Genomic DNA, 19,452 nt, shown 5'->3' with positions numbered 1-19,452 from the left:
GGCCCAGGCGTTTTCAGAGGGGCCATGCTACATGACAAACCCTTATTTGGTCAGAAAATTCACATTGGCTACTGCTAACAAAAATAACCCAGGGTTTGTTGATGAACCTTACTAGGAATAGAGGACCACACAAGTCAACGAAGGAAAGACGTTTTTCCCTTTCCCTCAGCTGAAATGGAAGTTCAGTTTTGAGCATCTGGAAGGGACACCTAGGAACACCGAGGTAGGATCAATTTGATTGGTAAATAGCCTATAGTGAAAGACAAACAAGATTGTGCAACACCAATCTGTGAAGGCTCATTTGTACCCTGTTGACGGAACGCTTAAATTAAAAGGAGCAACACTCAAGCAAAACTTCTCTGATTAATCCTTCAAAACGATTCGACATGGAAGTCAACATGATCTTTCAGTTTCTGATTGGCTTGAATGGATTGGATTGACAACTGCATGCATGAGGCAGCACAGCACAAGACAAGTACCCAAATCCCTAGTTTAAACAAAACAACAGATTTCCCTTTTAAAAGACACAATTCACTTGCCTGAAACAAGGACCATGCAGGCAAGAAACCCAGACAGAACACCTACTACTCAACAAAGCTTTCACTTCGCACCTATAACTACCGTTTTCACTAGAGTTCAAAGTAAAACAGTGTTCCTACTGGCTTTAAGAGGCCTTTGGGGGGTATGCTTTGAAATATTCAGCATTAGTCCATTTCCAGAGCAAAATATGTGGACATACATATGCGGAGTAGAAAGCTCTGAAAACCCTGTAGACGTCAGTGCACTCACATGTCTACATTGAAGATAGTCTTTACCAGAAAGCACCACAGAAAGGTTTCAGAAACCTCTTGAAGAACATGCTGCTCTTCAGTTTTCAGTCTCTATTAGTAACTGCCCATCTCAGTCTCAAGGGTTGAACACAGCATTTATTCTGTGTGTGCATGTGAGGTGGTCTATTCTATAGGAACCATGAAATGGTGTTCCATACAATGCGCCTCTGTATGGCAGTCTGTTAGGGCAGATTACATATTAAGGAAGGTTGTGTACCGTGGAGCAGTTTTACACAGCAGTATTACAGTGTTTGTGCTACATGTAAGGCACACTGTACTGGTGAATTAACCTGGGTGACAAAGGCCTAAGACCAGATACATGGAAAGTAGGGGTGCTGCTTCAGTATGGACTAGGAATATCAGTACCTAAATGTCTTGTAAATTACACTACACTCGTCGGGTTCGGGTTGGGTAGCCACATCTCCATGCCAATGATCTTCAGCACTCCCAACTCAAAATGTCCAGCAGCACCCCTGCCAAAGACATCAACATTATGACCTTGACCGACCTACCATTCTCGCCTGCCCCTTCTATGAACAAGGCATGGCGAGCACCGCCATAAAACATCTCTGATGTTAATGCAGGCCTGTTTGAAACCGAATCAACACCCGCCTCAGGGGATGAATAACGCAAAGCAGCCATTTCAACATTGGGTGTTTCTCCTGAGCCGGCGGCCATCTTACCTGTCTTGGGATTGATGGCGAAGAAGCCCTGAGGGTTGCCGCTGGTGATCTTGTAGGAGAGCTTGTCGCTGGCCTTGGCGTCCGGATCCACCGCCTCGATCTGGATGATGGACACGTCCTTGAGGGAGTTCTCCATCACGGCTGGGTAGTACACGGGCTCCGAGGTCTGCGGGGCGTTGTCGTTGACATCCTGCACCTCCACGTACACCTCCACGAAGGCCCACAGGGGCACCACGCCGCCGTCCGTAGCGTACACCGTCAGCCAGTAGTGGGACGTGGTCTCGTGGTCCAGGAGCTCTTTTGTACGTATGACTCCTGAGAAATTTTAAAACAACAGGGAGGGGGGAATTAGTGCGTGTCCTTTTCTCTACCCAAACAACAGTTGGCACATCTACTCTCTTTTTATTCTTGGGAAAAACCCCTGATTGAAGGAGTATAAGAAAACTCCAGGGGTTTGTGTCAAGACTGTCTACGGTAGACCAATTGTAGCTGTGGCCAAATTGGTCTCTTTTGAAATCAGAGAGATGAGATGAGGGGGGCTCATTAAAGGCTCTTCTAATCAGGTTTCAGGGTAAATGAGTGAGGGAGGAGAGAAAGAGATAGGGGTGGGCAAAGAAAGGAGGGAAAGAGACAAGCATGTGCAGGATGGGTATGCAAACTGCTCCAGCACACTGTTTACAGCCTCTAGCCGGCCCGGGACCGTTTTCCTTTTGTATCGCTGGCCCTATGCCATGTAGGGTGCTATAGCCTTCAGCTGAGCAAACACAGCAGCAATCTGAGGCATGTGATGAGGACTAAACATCTGACAACAATGCTCCAATGACTGAGCGGATATGGAGTCTTGGAACTTGGAACTATAAACTGATATCAGTGAGAGGTCAGAATGACCTGTGGGGAGACCAATATAAATGAGCTCATTGCTCGGCACACCTATCCCAGTAATACAGGGCGTGGGCCGTTTCTCCTGAAAAGAAAAGCAGTAACCGCACACCTCTGAACAAAGTTCACATGTGCCCCGGATAAGGAGTAGGTCTACAACATCATAAAAACCTGTGTGCCAATCGAGAAAAAAGGCCAGCCAACTTCTTCCTGAAAGCATGCTGCACCGCGACCTTGTATTTCTACGACCTCTCGAAACCCTTTTTGTTCACTCACTGTAACTTGATTATGGCAGGTCTGTAACTCAGCCCTTGTGCCTTGAGGTGGACAGATTCAAAGAAGAAGAAGCAAAAAATCTGTCACTAATATCTCACTTTTTAGGGTGATAGGGGGGTGGAGGGGCTTTTTCTTGGAGTTCCCGTGTCTTATTTCTGAGATACTTTTTGGTTTCCTTACTCATCATTACTGCTCTCTGGAGTTAGCTGGAGGCTTTCAATAAGGGAGCCACAGTGGGGAGGGGGGGGGGGGGTTCCGTTACTACAGGCAACTGTACCAGGGTATGGTACATGCTGGCTCATACTAAATGCAATATGGTTGCATTTGTGTGTCTGGTGCTTAGTACCAGACTATACGCAAACCTTAAAAAAATATCATAACAATGTCAATGTGGCTATTAAAATATTTTTCCCCAAACTTGTTCTGTTGCAAAGTGTAGACAACTAATATTTACGAGTTTGCTTCTTTGGATTTTTGCAAAAGACAAATTTACTGCTTGCTGTGGAAAATGTGTGATAGCTACTGAGAGGAACAGTTGAGGGCGTAATTGCAAATGTCAAGCATAAATAAAAAATCCAAGTGCTAATCTCATTGCTAGCATCATGCAAGGGAGTACCATGAAAGTAACATAGGAGGAGTAAGGCAGAATGAGACTAAGACAGAGAAAACGACACAGACAGAAAGAGAGAGCGACAGAGAGAAGGAGAGAGTTACAGGGAGGGGGAGGGAAAGAGAAGGAGTTTGGATAAGATAGAGGGAGTTGTCGAGTGGGTGAGAGCAATCTGGGAGGGAGGCCAGAAATATAGAGTGCAGTCGAACTATAACGTTTGAGAGTGTGCGTGTGTGTACTTCCACTCGCGCGTGTAAGGGACTGTGTAAGGGTCAGATTGTGCGCTAATAAGACAAGCAGTGAGCGGGAGACAGAGAGCTAGAGAGAGGCAGAGGGGAGGGTACGAGACTTCTCCTATGCTTCTGACAAGTCAATGGCCACGCTTGAGCACTCATCTGCCTGACTGGGAGACACTGGTAAAGCAGAACAATTCCACCCTCTCGCACGTCAGGGTTTCAAAGATCCTGCTGCCATCTCTTAAGACATGGATATGGAGAAGATAGATGACTGTATTTCTGTTCAGGCCTGGGCTGTACTCTGGCAGCGGTCCTAACTAATAACATAAAAGATCTTGACTCAACACCCACAAAACCCTGCCTTAAGCAAACCGTGCTGGGTGATGCCTGGGTGCTGCCAGGAAAAGGGAGGAAGTCTTGCTTTATTATCTTTTCATTGTTTGATAAAGTTAGGACGGAGTTCAACTGGAAGCAAACCGTTTGAATCAAATTCAACTTCTTCTCACCAACTTCTATTTCGCCTCACTTAAACAGGTTCACATTCAAATGAATACAAGCGCCAGCTTGAAGTTTCAAAACATACCAAATTCTAGTCACATTAATAATAACAATAACTGAATTGTCAGGACACGGGATCATTACTCATCAAGTACACAGGAGATGAATCAGATGCACACACCACACCTGTTCCATGCAGCACCATTCAATGAGAAAGAAGCGAAACCTGCCCTCAGGACAATAAAAAAGAAGACTAGGCAACCAACCCTGCCAGGTTCACGCCTTCTTTTCCTTTTCTTTTTCTCCTTCCATTTTCTTTTCATGCCTTGCGGCTATGTCTTCTACGTCTAACAGTACCACCTCCATTTAGCAGAGCAGCTAACAGCCCAGGGAATGAACTCTACAACTGACATACTATGTAGGCGTGTAAATGGTGTTCACATCCACTCCAATCTATTTTAGCAAAAAGAACTTTGGTGACATTTACTCAATAGCTAGTTACTGTGGAGCGGTCTAGGGACTTCACGGTGTGAAACTCCCCCTTCAAGACTGTTTGTTTTGACAAAATGGTGAAACAACATGGTTACCACTTCCAGACCAGCATCAAAATGAAAATGTCTGTGTCGCACTGGAATTGGCTGTTGGGTGTATTGTAATAAGCCTGATGATTCAACCTGCCACACAACATGCAACCACAAAGGTGTTGCAAATTTATGTTGATACATTTAACCTCAAGAGAATGTATGAAATTGACTGGGGGTAATATTACAAATACAAGTTTGATTAATTTATAAATTGATCGCACACTGTGTGGACATCAAATGCTGGAAGTTGAAACAAATGATCAAGCCAAAAACATTATTGGCTGTCAAAAGTGGATTAGGACTCCTAAAATCCTGTTTATCCCCTGCTCTAATTTCTATGTGGTGGTCCTACTTCAAAACCTCTTCAAGTGAAAATGTGTCACTGGCAAACAGACCACAGTTAGCTGTACAGTGCAAAGTTCCCTTAGCCTACTGGGCCTGGTCACAGTCTTGCCCCTGATCCAGTCCACTCAAAGGCAAGGCATCTCTGCAGATGACCTTCTGTAGAGAACGTGTTGGTATTAATCTATACTGGAGTCCAAAAGGTGTGTCTTTTAAGTGCAAAGAGATCAGTTGTTTTGCTTTGAACTACCTGCGCTGATGCCTCTTTCCCCCAGCCCACATTCCTCAGCCTTCTTAGGCCTCCTGCTCACATGCTTACATAAACTCTCTCAGCGCTTTCCCTCCCCCTTCCTCCATCTCTCTTTCCATAGCACTGAGGAATGCTTCAAATTCCTCCGTCACACAGAATCCCAGCGTATTAGAAAAAGGCCTGAGCTAAGCTCCCTGTGCCCCAGCCACTTTAAATCGTATCGCTCCTCAGAGTTCCCAGTCTTATCAAAACTGAGGCCTAGGTCGGCATTTCCAACATTTTTGGCCTCCAACTATAATGCCTAAGACCTTAAAAAAATCAGAGGTCTGAGAGCATGGATGAGGTCAGGATGAAAAAAACCTGACCGCTTTGGGGACTCAGCTTGGCTGACAGCCTATCTAAAGTTTATTATTTTTATTAACATGAAATAACCGGTGAATAATTTTAGACACATGAAGATGGGCTACAGATGGGCAGATAGGCTACACTTTAAATCGCCACATGATGCTAGGACCTCAGCAAAGCTATTCAAGTATTGAGGTCATCCAGTCTTACTTTAGACTATAGAGTGGCCTGTGATCAGAGGTGTTATCAGTACATTAGTGTAGGTCAGTTGCACTGTGAGTTAACAGTCTATCACACAAAAGCCACGTTTCACTGTCTTATCTCTTCCTCGTATCAAGAGCCGGTAATTATGACCTAGCAAGCCCACCAAGTGAGCCCAATAGCCATTTCCGCTTCATGCATCATTGTGCATTCTGTATACAATCACCACAGGCAGAAAAAGTGCTATCAACAGCTGGCTTGGAGGGAAATGGTACTTTAGACAAACAGACTCATTTCGCCAGCTTAACAATGTGGAGCACAGTGCCACACTCTACATATCAACCTAATCTTATCGTCTTAAAGAGGGCTAAAACACGCAAACAACTGCCATTTACTAAAACTGCATTATCAAATCAGCAGACATTAACATTTTAAAGAGGCATGAATATTCCAACCCGTCTTTTTATGTGTGGTGGGCTTATAAAGAAAAATACATAGGCCTCACATTTTGAATATCTACTGTAGCTGGAGGAAAAACTAAAGAATGTCTGTTTTTATCATAAGCTAGAGACTGGGGGGCAGTGAATAGATTTAAAGACATAAAAAAGTATTCAATGAACGAAAGGGAGTGATGCAATTAGAACATGCCTGGTGGTGTTTTTTTTTTTTTTTTTTATGGGGGGGGGGGGGGTTGAACAGAATTTAGCCCATTAATTCCAGTTGGAGGAAGCTATTGGGATGTGCCAGGGCAGGTTCCATTGTCAATGTGAGCAGTGTGATTTCAAAGGCCTGTGAGCATGGCCAGAGAGTGCGGCTGCCTGGTTTAATATCCCGGTATTATTTAAGACCGGTTACCTCCTGGCTCTCCTGAGCTATTGACTCTCTTCTGAGAATAACCGTGGAGACGCACGGTTCATCTTTCCTGAACATAACAGTTTCATGAAGCCCACCCCACCCCTTCCACCAACCAAACTGTACTTCACATTATCACAGAGCACACAATGAAAGGATTCTGTGGAAGAGCTTTTCTTGGGGTGGGGGATGGCTTTGCTCTTGTGCCTCCAAGTTTGAGTCTGCCTGCCTGCCACGGTGACATTTAGAAAGGTTGTATGGTTACTTTCTCTCTGTCCTGTTGTTCATTGTCTTCAATATAAAAGGCAATTCTTCTGTAGATTAAAAAGGTGGCAGGGTAGTGTACAAAAGAAGGGACAAAGGTAGGAGAGCATTAAGGGAATACAGATTTTCAGGCAGTTGCCTAGACTGAACCTGAAGGCTCGATACAGGGAAATTATTCCCTTTTCAATTGCAACTTTTATCACATTACATACTGTAGTCCAGGCCCCAGTCCTTTCTTCATTGGTATAGCACAGGGCTTATGCTGTCATCTAGTGATGCTTGAACAATTCTGATATTCCACGAGTGGAACGAGGTTTAAACTGTGCTTTAGCACTGACAGCTTATCAGGAGCACATAGAGGAGCACGATGCAAACATCAAACAGAGCATCCATCTTCATCTACCTCTGTTTGATTTTTTTTAAGTGTCCGTCCATTCAACATGTGAAACCTCAAGACTCGTTACGCCAAGTACCATCTCACCTTGACGTTAAGTCAGCTACGCTTTAAAAACCAATGCATCAAAACTAAAGCTTCAGAATAAACAGCCCAAAGCCTCAGAATAAACAGCCCTGTTGTGTGCTCTCTCCCATTACAACTGGACAACGCTGAGAACAACCTTTTGTCAGGTGCAGGGTAGCACACAAACTGAAGTTGTTTGAAAGTGATGGGGGTGAGAGTTGCTCTAATTAGGGCTGGGCGCTATGGCTTAAAATGTATATCATGGTATCATTTGAAGCACAGACGGTAACAGAATATATATATATTTGTTCTTATTACAATATGTAGTCCATTTGTTTCAACAGATTGCAATCCGCAATCTGTTGCGTAATGTTTGCGTAAAACTGATAAAACTGCGATACTCGCCTAAAACGATCTGTAGGATAATTTTATGCTGTGCCTGGAGTGTATGGGGCGGTGACAAATCTTATTTTTGAAAGGCTCTACCGTGGTTAGCACGGTATAGTCAAAATCCATATCGTAGGCGAATTCATACCGGTACATTTCTATACCATCCAACCCTAGCTCTAATAAACACAAGAAAAACATTGATAGTCAAAAGTTCAGAGTTCTGTCAGTCAAATGATCCTGGAGTCACTCACATAATAGGATCCAATTCTGTCCTTCATAATCAAATGACAAAGTTCTATGTCTAGTTCTGACAGAAGTGCTTGAAGCTTCAAAATCTCTGTGCATTCTTCAGTTTGTGTAAAGAGGGTTAATCCACAATAGTTTACACAGGAAGGAGACAAAGTGTAAACCGACCGTCATTAGCCACAGTCAACATTAGCATGACAAGAGTTAACACGCAATCAAGCGGGCCATCTGCACTAGGCACCTTTACAGTTTTTTTAAAAGGCTTAATGGGCTGAGAGAGCAACAAACTTTTAACTAGGGGAACGTGTGCTATTCATTTAGTGCCCTAAAATCCACTTTTGCTGCTGCACATTCTTTGTAACATCCCCCCAGCAACGGCGCTGGAGCAGCAAGTATCAGGAGTCATGGGCCTCTTTGGAGTGTGCTAAAACAGTCACACTTCTGCCAAGTGCTTCTGCATATCCAATACAAAAAAAGTCAGGGCACGGGTGCTCGGGTTCAATCAATCTCCCATGAGGCCTTGCTAAAGACATAGTCGTCACCTCCCACCCCCCTCCTCTCTCTCCCTGGTAACTGGAGGCGGCCATACATGAAAAGGCAAACCACTCAGAGAATACCTTTCTTATCTGGCATCGCTGAGGGGTTAGTCTACCTTGCTCTCGACAGGAAGGGCAGAGGGGGGACACTTAAAGGAATGGAGAGGGCAGGGGCAATGTGCATTTTGAAGAGGGTGGAAAGCACATGCGCTCACAGAACTAGGCCTATGTCATTACATCTCAAACCAAATCATCTGCCTCCACAAAGGCCTCTTTCACTGTGCCCCCTACTAACAAGTTGAAGCGAAAGGTCAATGCATATATTATCTAATGAGCATCTGGTTGGAAGAGGCCGTTCTATTGGGACTACGTCTGAAAATATCCTGAAAATATGCAAGCAACACTGATAAACACCCCTCTGCTACCACATGGTTCATAATTCAACATTATCCATTTTTATGTTCTTATCCCTGTGGTTCTGTTTTTGAACCTTACTGAACTAAATTGCTTTACAACATCTTGACTGTTCTCATCACAAAGTGGGCTAAGAAGCTTGAAGCCTGATCTGAAAGGTGGAAAAAAGATACTGAAGAACGTGTTTCTGGTTGTAATTAAACAAAGTCTTTGCACCATGGATTTCAAACAAGATAGGCTAGTCCCCAACAGGCTGATTCAAGCTTAACTGAATAAAAAGACAAAACTCCTTGACTAGAAAGTAAATGATATAATTATGTATTGCAAGCAAGGGCATTATCCATTTTAAGTTAGACAAATGTTTTAACATATCACAGTGTGAATATCACTATGTACTGGCATTGCATTTTCATCCTATATCTTTAGTCATTTATTGGAAAAACATTACCCTAATGTGCTTCAACTTTCCACAAATCTTCATTCCCCATTAATAAACAGATAATTGCCCATCGGCTTCTTACGGGATTGACAACTCATCACCTTGTGCAAACAGAAACATCTTCCCCACTGATGGTCCTCAGTAGCCTATATATAACCTGCTGAAATTGGTCTTCTCCTTTTACACCAACCATAGCCTCAAGGCCCTAGTTGTTTGTTCCCCAACTGCTAGACGTTTCTAAATTAAATTATCTACATTCCAGGCCTGGCTCTGGATACATCATTCAGGTTAGTGACATACGTTAAAGCCCCAAAGTGTGTCAGGAGTCCATGAACTCATTTACCCCAAGAGCAGTGTCTTGGCGTACAAAGTGGACAAAATTAACCTGGTACGCACACCAAATTTCACCAGGTCTCCACAGAACCCACTGCTTCAAATGTGTTTGTGAAATGTGCCAACGTTTATGAAAGTAGCACAGGGACCAGGGCAGACAGTTTACAACCCCATACCAACAAACAGGAGATGTTTAAAGAAACATGATTCCAATCTTAGAGGTACCAATTTTGAGTTTGGTCTCATCTCATGAGATGTTTTGTGGTAAAAAATAACTCATAGCTTTCTTCAAGCTGAGGTTTCATTGGTGAACTTACCCCCTCAATTTAATGAACCTAAACATATATTGAGAGTTTAAGAAATACCTTACAGGAAAACTGGGAAGGCAGAAATATATGTTTGTTTTAAATAAGAGGCACCTAAGTCCTTTTAATTTACACATTCCTCACTGCCGCCTCTCCTAATCCCAACTTCAAGTTTACAAAAATAGTGAATAAATAAAGCATGCACATGGCATACAAGAGTCTAAACACATTTAAGCAAACCAGTAACAGATGTCTGCAGTCTTGCCTAATTCACTCCCTTGGAAAAAACAAGAAAAATAAACTATTTTCCAGTCAGTGTGTGGTTTCTGGCACATCCCCCTTCATTTTACCTACTTTTCATTTGTTTTCTGGTTTGACCCCTTCTGGTGCTTTTTTAGTTCAGATTTACCACCTGCAGTCGCACCACTAGAACACCTCTCTGGGGTTGCGGGATGGGCCCCAAAGTTTTAAAGTGATTTCTTTAAGCACCATTGTTTTCAAACCACATACCTTCACCCCACCCCCCACCCCTACTAACCCCCCACCGCTCCATCAGAAAATGTATTCCCAGGAGGGCCTTCATTGCCTGGGGGATATTTGGTTTGCTACCAGCTCTGCCTGTGATCCTGAACAATGGAGTTCAGTGCAAAACAATACTATAATTGCCACTCCTGATAAATCACTTGGAGAGGCATGGAGATGGACGTTTGGAGAGGAAGAACAGGTCAGGCTTCCCAATGACCTGCATCCTACACATTCAGGACATAATTTCAAACAAGAATTTGGTGGTTGTGTAGCTCTACATCAGGGACCTCAAACACGTCACTTGCAAGCTTCCGCTAGCTTTTTAATAGCTCTCCAAATGCTTTAAAAATACAACAAAATAAATGTGTCTGGCAAAATATAAATGCACCCAGGAAACCTCTTCCTATTTCAATCCAATCAAATACACAGATGTCCTACCCTCCTCCAACAGTTAGGCTACCGTTTGGCAACACGTCCTCACATCAGTAACACTGTAAGCGAGCTACTGAGGTTGCTACTGTACTGAGCTAAAGCAAGGAGGGATATTAGCAAGAACGTTTAGCTTATCATTTTGCCAGATCTATGATGAATAAAGCAAGGCCAGCCCAAGAAAAAACTGAAAACCTACTTGAAGAATGTGACAGCAAGTTCTTTTCACAAATGTGAAGGACAAGTGTGTGCTAAGGTACCAGAAATTCCGTTGGTAAAAAAATGCTACACTGAGAGCCACTTCACTCAAGTCCATTGCAACCTTGCACAGGTGACCGAGCTAAACAAAAACACTAAAAAGACAAACGTTTACTTAATGTTCACAGATGGCTGGATGGTGAAAGAAGCGACACCTGCAATGGCTGAAACATTATTCAGGGTCCATAGATGACTTTGATTTGACTTGATTGTAAGAAGTTCTGACTTATTATGTGAGCTTGACATGTTGAAATTTGATACATATGTATACAAAAAGTTGATCTCTCCAATTTAAAAAAGGTTGGAGACTGCTGCTCTACATGAATGACTTGTCTTGTTTCAAATGCTGCCCAGGCCCTTTGATATCCACTCTGAACCAAAGATATCCCAGCATAGGAATTCAACACATCTGAATGAGGCTCTTATTCAGTTTTAAGATGAAAATGTCAGCTACCATAAGATGTAACAAAGTTTGAGCAAAAGGTTCCACAAACGTAATAAAGGGGGCCAAGCAAAAATATCAGCTCAGTCAGAGTTGTTATTATTTGAATCCCATGCAACTTACTACCACGCTACTAACATTGTCCCTGATATCTGTAAACAAAAGACATTGTATTACATAGAACCAAGTCTCCAACAACTACCCCAGAGGGAACAATCAGAGTAAGACTGGACAAGAACAATGGAAGACAGATGGTCCTTGAGACTAAATTCTTCATGGCAGCTCATCACGTCATGCTAAATTTACCAGCAAAGAAAGTGTGATTTCCCTACTGGTTCATGGAAGGCACTGATAATTTACTCCTCTTGATAGCATATGCATCCACCTGAATCTAAATTAACATTCAACAAGGGATTTTAATTTCTGTCAGTTACTTTACATAAGAACATTGCATATGCAGAGACTATAAATGAAAATGTATAGGCCTATGCCAAAACGCAGATGTTTTAAAGCATCAATTTTCACTGCCCCATTCGGACATTAAATATGAACAGCACCAAGCATAAACATAAAGTATATGGGAAAATCTCAAGCCACCCTGAATATAGTTCCTATATAAACAAGAAAGGGCAGTGAGCGAAGGCCTGATACACACAAAAAGAAATGACCGTTAGCCATTTGTGGGGAAAAAATGTTTGAATTCCAGACATCTTATTTTAAGCTTTTGGCACAGGTGCTCAATGGTTCTGAACAGCTGAGAAAAGTATTAATACATTCACAGCAAGACCACAGGAAGGCTAGAAAGTGCATTTTGTCACATATAAGAATAAGATCTTTTGCACAGCCATGAGAAGATTTTCTAGAAAACAGTTAAATGTGTAGGCTAACACAAGTAAAATATTGGATTAAATAACAACCTATGCATGAGATCATATCTCTATATTGAACCAAACAATAATTACACAGTGCTCATGTCGGGTTGCAGAGGGGGTGAAATCACTCAGCAATACTTTTAATTCCACGGCAACTAGTTTGGAATGTCTACTGCAAGTCTAAAAGACAGCTGCTCCATCTGTTCCTGCCATCGCTTCTCCACTCATGGAAAAAATGAAAAGAATCAGGAAGCTTCCTAAATTCTCCAGGAAGCAACATCTACATTCCGTACTTGTCTCACACACTAATATTTTAGGGAGACAAAAAAGAAGGGCATTGAGGAGCGATCTCTCCCATTCTAATTTGCTAGTCATTTCAAATGCATGCATGTCCATTTGGTGTCTTGAATAATTAATGACAAACAAAATGGCCTTTCATAAAGCAGATATATGATAATGAAATGGAGAAATGGGGAAGAAACTCACCAGTCTCCTCATCAATGGTGAATATCCCAAGACCAGATCCATCCCTTATGGAATAGCGAAGCTCTCCATCTCTACCTTTGTCTTCATCTTGAGCAGTTACTTTCATCACGGAGGTCCCGATAACAGCATCCTCTTTTATAAATCCCTTATCCACAAACGAGGGGAACCATGGCCTGTAAAGATTCTCATTTACATCCACCACGTCCACCTCAATGAAACAGCTGGATGACAAGGACATGGGCTTCCCTTTGTCTTTAGCCTTTGCCGTGAGATTGTACACCTGTCTTTTTTCATAATCCAGATTCTGCACGATACGTACCGCTCCGCTGATTTTGTCCACCTCAAAGTTCCCACCTCCGTTGTCAGTTAGGCTGTATCGTACCTGACTGGATGGTCCAACATCAGGGTCGTGAGCTTCCAGCCACATAATCACAGTGCCAATAGGGAGATCCTCTCTCACTTTAACTCGGTAATTTGGAGGGACAAATTTAGGAGGATTATCATTAACATCTTCCAGAATGACCTTTAGCAACACTGTGGACACTAGCTGAGGTTCACTGACAGCTTGATCACGTGCCGCAATCTTCAGAACATAAACCGGATGTACCTCGCGATCCAATGGTCTTTTAACCGTTACAACTCCGGTCTTCTCGTCAATGGCAAACTGGTCAGTGTCTGCCAAAATGGAATATCTTACCATGCCGTTATCTCCCTGGTCTTTGTCAGTGGAATCCACCTGGATGATTTCCGTCCCCACAGATGTACTCTCGCTAATTTCCACCGAATACGTGTCTTGCAAAAACTGAGGACTGTTGTCATTAGCATCCAAGATCTTAACGTCCAAAAGGCGTGATGAGGATTTCTGAGGTATGCCGAGATCATAGACAGTGATGTTTAATGTGTAGTGGTCGGTTGTCTCCCTGTCGAGAGGAGAGTGAACCAGTAGCCAGCCATTTTCCATATCTATTATGAACCGGCTCTCTATGTCTCCCCCTGAAATGACGTACACCAGTTTCCCATTGAACCCACTATCTGTGTCAGAGGCACTTAAATGGACAATCCTGGCCCCGACCGGAAGGTCTTCTTTAACCTCAATGACACTGGGAAAAGACTCGGCAAACTGAGGGGAATAGCGGTTAATGGAATGAATATCCATGAAGTTATCATCAGGTTCCGGTTGGTTGTGGACTTTGTTTCCTTGGAGCAGCTTTTCTGCCAGCATGGTAGCAACACCTGTGTCCACACATTTCAGTTGGACAGGCTTGCGAGCTGTAATAACAGTTATATTCATGAACATTGGTTGAGTCTCATTTTCCCCGTCGCTGGCAGTGATGTGTAAGCTATGAAAAGATACTTTAGCAGCCTCCCCCTCACTAAGCGTCTGTTTCAAGGAAAGCACACCTGAGTTTGGGTTTAATTCAAAAAGATCATGGTTGTTTCCTGATTTTATATTGTACCGTACCAGTTGTAATTCATCAGCATCAATGGCAGACACCGTGGTTATCTGCTCTCCAACGCCATGGTCTCTGGGCACAGTCACCTCACAGTCTATATTCTCAAAGAGGGGGTTATTGTCATTCAGGTTATTTAACATGATGGTAACTGGGGCCTCAACCTCTCTGCGAAATGGGGAACCCCAGTCAGAGGCTCTGACTTTGAGATGATAAATTCTTGGCATCAGTTCATAATCCAGAACCTCTGAGGTGCTGATAACACCAGAGAAGTAGTCGATGACAAATGGCTGCGGACTGACGTTGGCGATGCTGTAGGTCACGTACCCATTCTCCCCGCTGTCTAGATCTGTGGCCTTAACCGCCAACACACTGGTCCCAATGGGTACATTCTCATCAACGCTGGCCTTGTAAGATGTCTGCTGGAACTCAGGGGCGTTGTTATTGACATCAATCACATCAATGATGACTTTGGTCGCTGCCCTCTTGTCGCTGGTGATAACTTCTAGTTCATATCTAGAGACATGATCAGCATAGACAGGTCTGATTGTGGTTATTAGACCAGTGTCTGCATTAATAGCAAAGCGATTCTTCTCAGACTTTTGTTTGAAAGCATACTTCAAATTAGGATATTTTGGCAAGGCTGTTATCATAACAACAGGTGTATGTAAAGGGGCAAATTCACTGAGATTGACCCTGTAAACTGCCTGATCGAACTTCGGTGGCCCCACTTTAAACTGTGGGGACGTGACGTGTATGACTTTAGCCGAGGAGAACTGAGGAGGGCTTCCTTTGTCCTTGGCCTGCAGAGTGAGGTTGTATCCGAATGGCTGGCTGTCCCAGTCTACATCCTTGACCGCTTTGATTTTATACTCCTTGCTCCCAGGACTGGTTCTCATAGCCTTGAACTGCTGGAGGGGGTCCCCTGCCACCACACTCAATGACGCAATCTCCCCGTTTGGTCCCTGGTCGTTATCCTCAACTGTCACGATGGCATAGGAGGGGTCCGGATCAGCATCAGATGGGGCCAGGGTAACCGCAGTGATAACAGGTGCATGCTCATTGGCCTGCTCTACCCTGACAGTCAGCTTAGCCATGCTACTGAAGCCACTGCTCCCGTACAGTTTCATGCCTCGGTCCACAGCCAGGATCTCTAGTTCATACAGCTTAGTCTCGGAGTAGTCCAGCTTGCCGGTCAATGTCACCACGCCACTTGTCGGGTGGACGGCAAACATGTCTGTCCCCTCCCTAAAGCTATAGTAGTACTCTCCATTAGTCCCAATGTCCGCGTCCGTTGCCGTGACTTTGGCCACGCTGGTCCGTATGGCGGTGTTCTCAGGCAGAGAGATGCTGTAAGAAGTGGGGGAGAACAGAGGTCTCAAGTCATTGGTGTCGAGTACCTGGACCTTGACCCTGGTGCGTGCCTCCAAGTTGGTACCCCTCTCCACAGCTTTGACTGTGAGCATATAGTGGTCTTTAACCTCCCGGTTCAAAATGGCTGTGCTGCCTCCTTTGGTCCTTATGCGCAGGAAACTGAAATCTCCCAGCAAGTAGTCCTCTGCTTTGAATAGATTCTCGTTGTCCCCTGCCATTATCTTGTACCGTATCTCCCAGGTTGAGTCTGTCATATAGATGCCCATCTTAGCATGGCTCTCCAAGAAGGTCTTAGCAGCAGAGTTCTCGTATATTGTGGCATTGTAAACGGAGTGGGTGAACTGCATAGGTGGGGCCCCCTCCTGCCTTTGATTGTCAGTGCTGCCACAGCAGAGGAGCTGCAGGAGCAGCACGAGCAGTGAAGTCAAGTGTTTCCACATTTTGTACCGTGTTCTTCACCGAACCGCCTAGAAAATAAACAGCAGACAAAGGAGAGATAATTAAGATTGTTGTGTATTTACATTGTGTTGTTGGTAGGGACAGCAAAAACAGATTGACAGAATACACTGATTTTTGGTATTACTGACAATATTGTAACAAATAGGTTCCAAATGTTTTAATGTGTAACATTACATGGAAAGCAGAAAAACAGGATGGTGATTTGGAGGGTGGATTTCAGTTTTAACTTGATCAAATGTATCTATGAAATGCTTTGATCCACATAACATTAGGCTATGCAAATATCTTAAGAATATGTCACGTCATAAATGTGGAAGAACTCCTGTGTCACATTCCATTGAGGCATTATACGTATTTCCAAATCATGCCCATAGCATGTTTAGAAGTCTGAGCTCAAATAAACACTAGGCTGTTGTTTAGGTTTCAAATTGGGTTCTCCTGTAGTGAAAGCTCTGAAGACTGTTAAAACATATGAGCCACAATCTACCAACAGATATCACTCTCAATCTAGAATGGGCTACATTAGAAACAGTAATTAATAAATACATTTGAAAAAGACTAAGAGAATAAGGATATCATTGTACTGGGCCTTACTTAAAAGTCTGCTAAATGGATTAATCTCCCAATGATAAACTGTGCAATAATAGGTTAAAACTATAACAAGTTAGTAATAACTACAGTTTACATGATAAATTACTAGCCAAAAGTCACAATGGGAGTCTGCATGCACAACCTGCACGAATTTAGTTATAGAAGCCTTGTTTTTGCATGGTAGCCTACCTAAATATTTGACACAATGAAAAACATGTTTTCTTACAGGCGTTATTTTTTCGTTTCGACCAATATGTTTAGTAATTATTTTTTGAAAGTTTGTTTTTACAATGAAGGGAAACAAATTAGAAGTTGGCTGTTTCATGCAAATCTGTTCTCAGACTATTTACTTTTAACATCCCTTCCCCCAACTAAATCCATTCTTATTCATTTCACGTAGAAACGGCAGCCGTGCGCGAGCCAGATGCAGGCTCTACGGATTGTTAAAAACGTTGAACACTAACAATGCCCCAACTGCAACGCAAAAAAACGGGTTAAACTAATCATGCCGTATAAAAACTGTTGAACCACTACCGGAACATCATACGCAACTATTTGTATACTTTACAAATCGTTTCATAACAACTTTAACAGTTTCAAGAAGAAACATGAGAAGGACTCCGATTTCTCACAACAGTCAGTCCGCTATACTTGAACTTTTCACACGTTTCATAAGGCAAAAGACAATTCGTTGAAGCCAGCAAACCCACACGAACGCAAACAAAACGTTACATACCTATTCCTTCATTAATGTCGTGGATTTGGTGGTTTTTCATGTAGTTTAAATGATCCAAATGTCTGCATGGTACCTAATACGTGGACTCCTACCCGCGACTATCCACCTTACGCTCTCCCTTGTCTTGATCCCTCTCGCTCTCTCTCTCTCTCTCTCTTCCACTCTGAGTTGGATGGTATCTCTCCGCGTTGCGCACGCCCGGATCTACTTACTGGTGGCATGAGCATAAAAGAACCCTTCCTCTCCTGCTTCTCTCAACCGAATAACGGAACATTGATGTCCCCTACACGCGTTTGCCTATTTTCTAAATGTTTAAAATGAGCTTAGTTGAAAACAGGTTTATAATTGATACATAAGCACAAACACTATTCACTGCATTTATTAATTTAAAATTTTGCATTTTGGTTGAGATGAAACATTAGTGGACTACTCAGGTGTTTCATGAATGAGAAACTGTGTATAAATCAAATGCAAAAGTCGGGGTGTTTGAGTCAAACGATGTAACCTAGGCTGGTATGTTTTGGAGTTTCAAGTCAGGAGTGTGGCTCAAATGCGATTGATGGCGCTCTCCCACTACTATTACCTTGAATGGTCTTTAAGAGGCGCTGTGCTCTATAAAAATGCTGCACATTAGGATAAACAACAACTTCGATGTGTGTGTGTGTGTGTGTGTGTGTGTGTGTGTGTGTGTGTGTGTGTGTGTGTGTGTGTGTGTGTGTGTGCGTGTGTGCGTGTGTGCGTGTGTGCGTGTGTGTGTGTGGTGTGTGTGTGTGTGTGTGTGTGTGTGTGTGTGTGTGTGTGTGTGTGTGTGTGTGTGTGTGTGAGTGAGTGAGCGTGTAAGTCAATGTGTGCGTGTGTTTTCAAAGATACGATTTTACGCGGGCGTGTGCATGTGTTTTGATAGATACGATGTTTCCATCCACACATTAGTCGCAAAACGAAAGTGGATGATTTTGATAATGTTAACCGGCAAAGTAGTTTAAGGAGTAGGCTAGGGATGATGATGAAGAGCAGGATGATAACAGCCCAAAATCAATAATACAAGACAGTTTCTCTGGTCTCTCATTTCACGGTCTTTGCAATTTGCCTAGACTACTTACCAGACTTGCTGGATAAACGTCTCTGCCTCAAAGTTCGATCAGATAAATCCCAACGAATTTTGGAAAACCGTGCACGCGATCATATCGCCGAATGGGAAAGTCACTCTTCTTGGAAAACTACACTTCCAACCCGTCTGAAATCCTTAAAAGCCATATTTTACACACCAGCCTTGCATGGCACATTGAAATCGTATCGCCCGCCTGTGTGCACCCGCCTGTGTGCGCCCGCCACACCGGTTCAAGAGCAGTAGAGCAAGACAGCCGTGCTGTTTCTAACGGGATGCCGCTGGTTTAGGGGGCAGTGCGTCACGAATCTCAAAGTCGGCGGCAGTTTCCATATTCCCATGCAAAGCCCTTAGAAAGAGCACTGGAAGACGTGTCTGAGCTGTTTTTATGACCAAACGGAAACATACCTAAATTAAAGTCCATACCATGCCTGTCCATATACATTCCCCTAAAACGTCTGTGATCTGTTTCTTGTTACAGTAATATAGGCTATCTAATTTCAAAGCTCAATTTGGGTATAGTAACTTTATCGAGATAATGCCACCCCATTGCTAAACAAGAAATGTATAAACTGTTCAATGAATTGCAAACCAAATATATGGAATCCTTAAGTTCTTCAGTATACTGGCATAACAAGAAAAACGTTTACTTTTACTTCATCAGCAAGTGGTCAGCTGATGCTTTGTTGTGTGCTGGTAGTCAACTAATCCACATGCTTGTGCTCAGAATAGCATGATCCAGACCAGCCAT

The 19,452-nt window shown here is 43.2% G+C and overlaps 1 protein-coding gene across 8 annotated transcripts in view; it reads right to left on the bottom strand.

Annotated features, from left to right (window-relative positions):
• The window catches only part of fat1a (FAT atypical cadherin 1a), a 68,616-nt gene extending 49,800 nt beyond the window's left edge, over nucleotides 1-18,816 (bottom strand). For 7 of the 8 annotated variants that reach the window (XR_009932101.1, XM_062477260.1, XM_062477254.1 and 4 more), the window contains exons 1-3: nucleotides 17,597-17,734; nucleotides 12,986-16,277; nucleotides 1,514-1,828 (exon numbers count right to left, since the gene is read on the bottom strand). Coding sequence is in view for 7 of the 8 variants with exons in the window: in XM_062477260.1 (XP_062333244.1) it covers nucleotides 1,514-1,828; nucleotides 12,986-16,250 (3,580 nt within the window). In the remaining variant the exon portion in view is untranslated. Of the gene's footprint in view, nucleotides 1-1,513; nucleotides 1,829-12,985; nucleotides 16,278-17,596; nucleotides 17,735-18,696 lie in introns of those variants that run through there. The other variant, XM_062477255.1, reaches the window with a different exon arrangement.
• Between the last annotated feature and the right edge of the window lie 636 nt (nucleotides 18,817-19,452).

Source organism: Osmerus eperlanus, chromosome 14 (assembly GCF_963692335.1).
Source record: "Osmerus eperlanus chromosome 14, fOsmEpe2.1, whole genome shotgun sequence".
Classification (NCBI taxonomy): Eukaryota; Metazoa; Chordata; class Actinopteri; order Osmeriformes; family Osmeridae; genus Osmerus; species Osmerus eperlanus.
The sequence above is the reverse complement of the archived record's forward strand: the minus strand, read 5'-3'. Positions and strand labels throughout refer to the sequence as shown.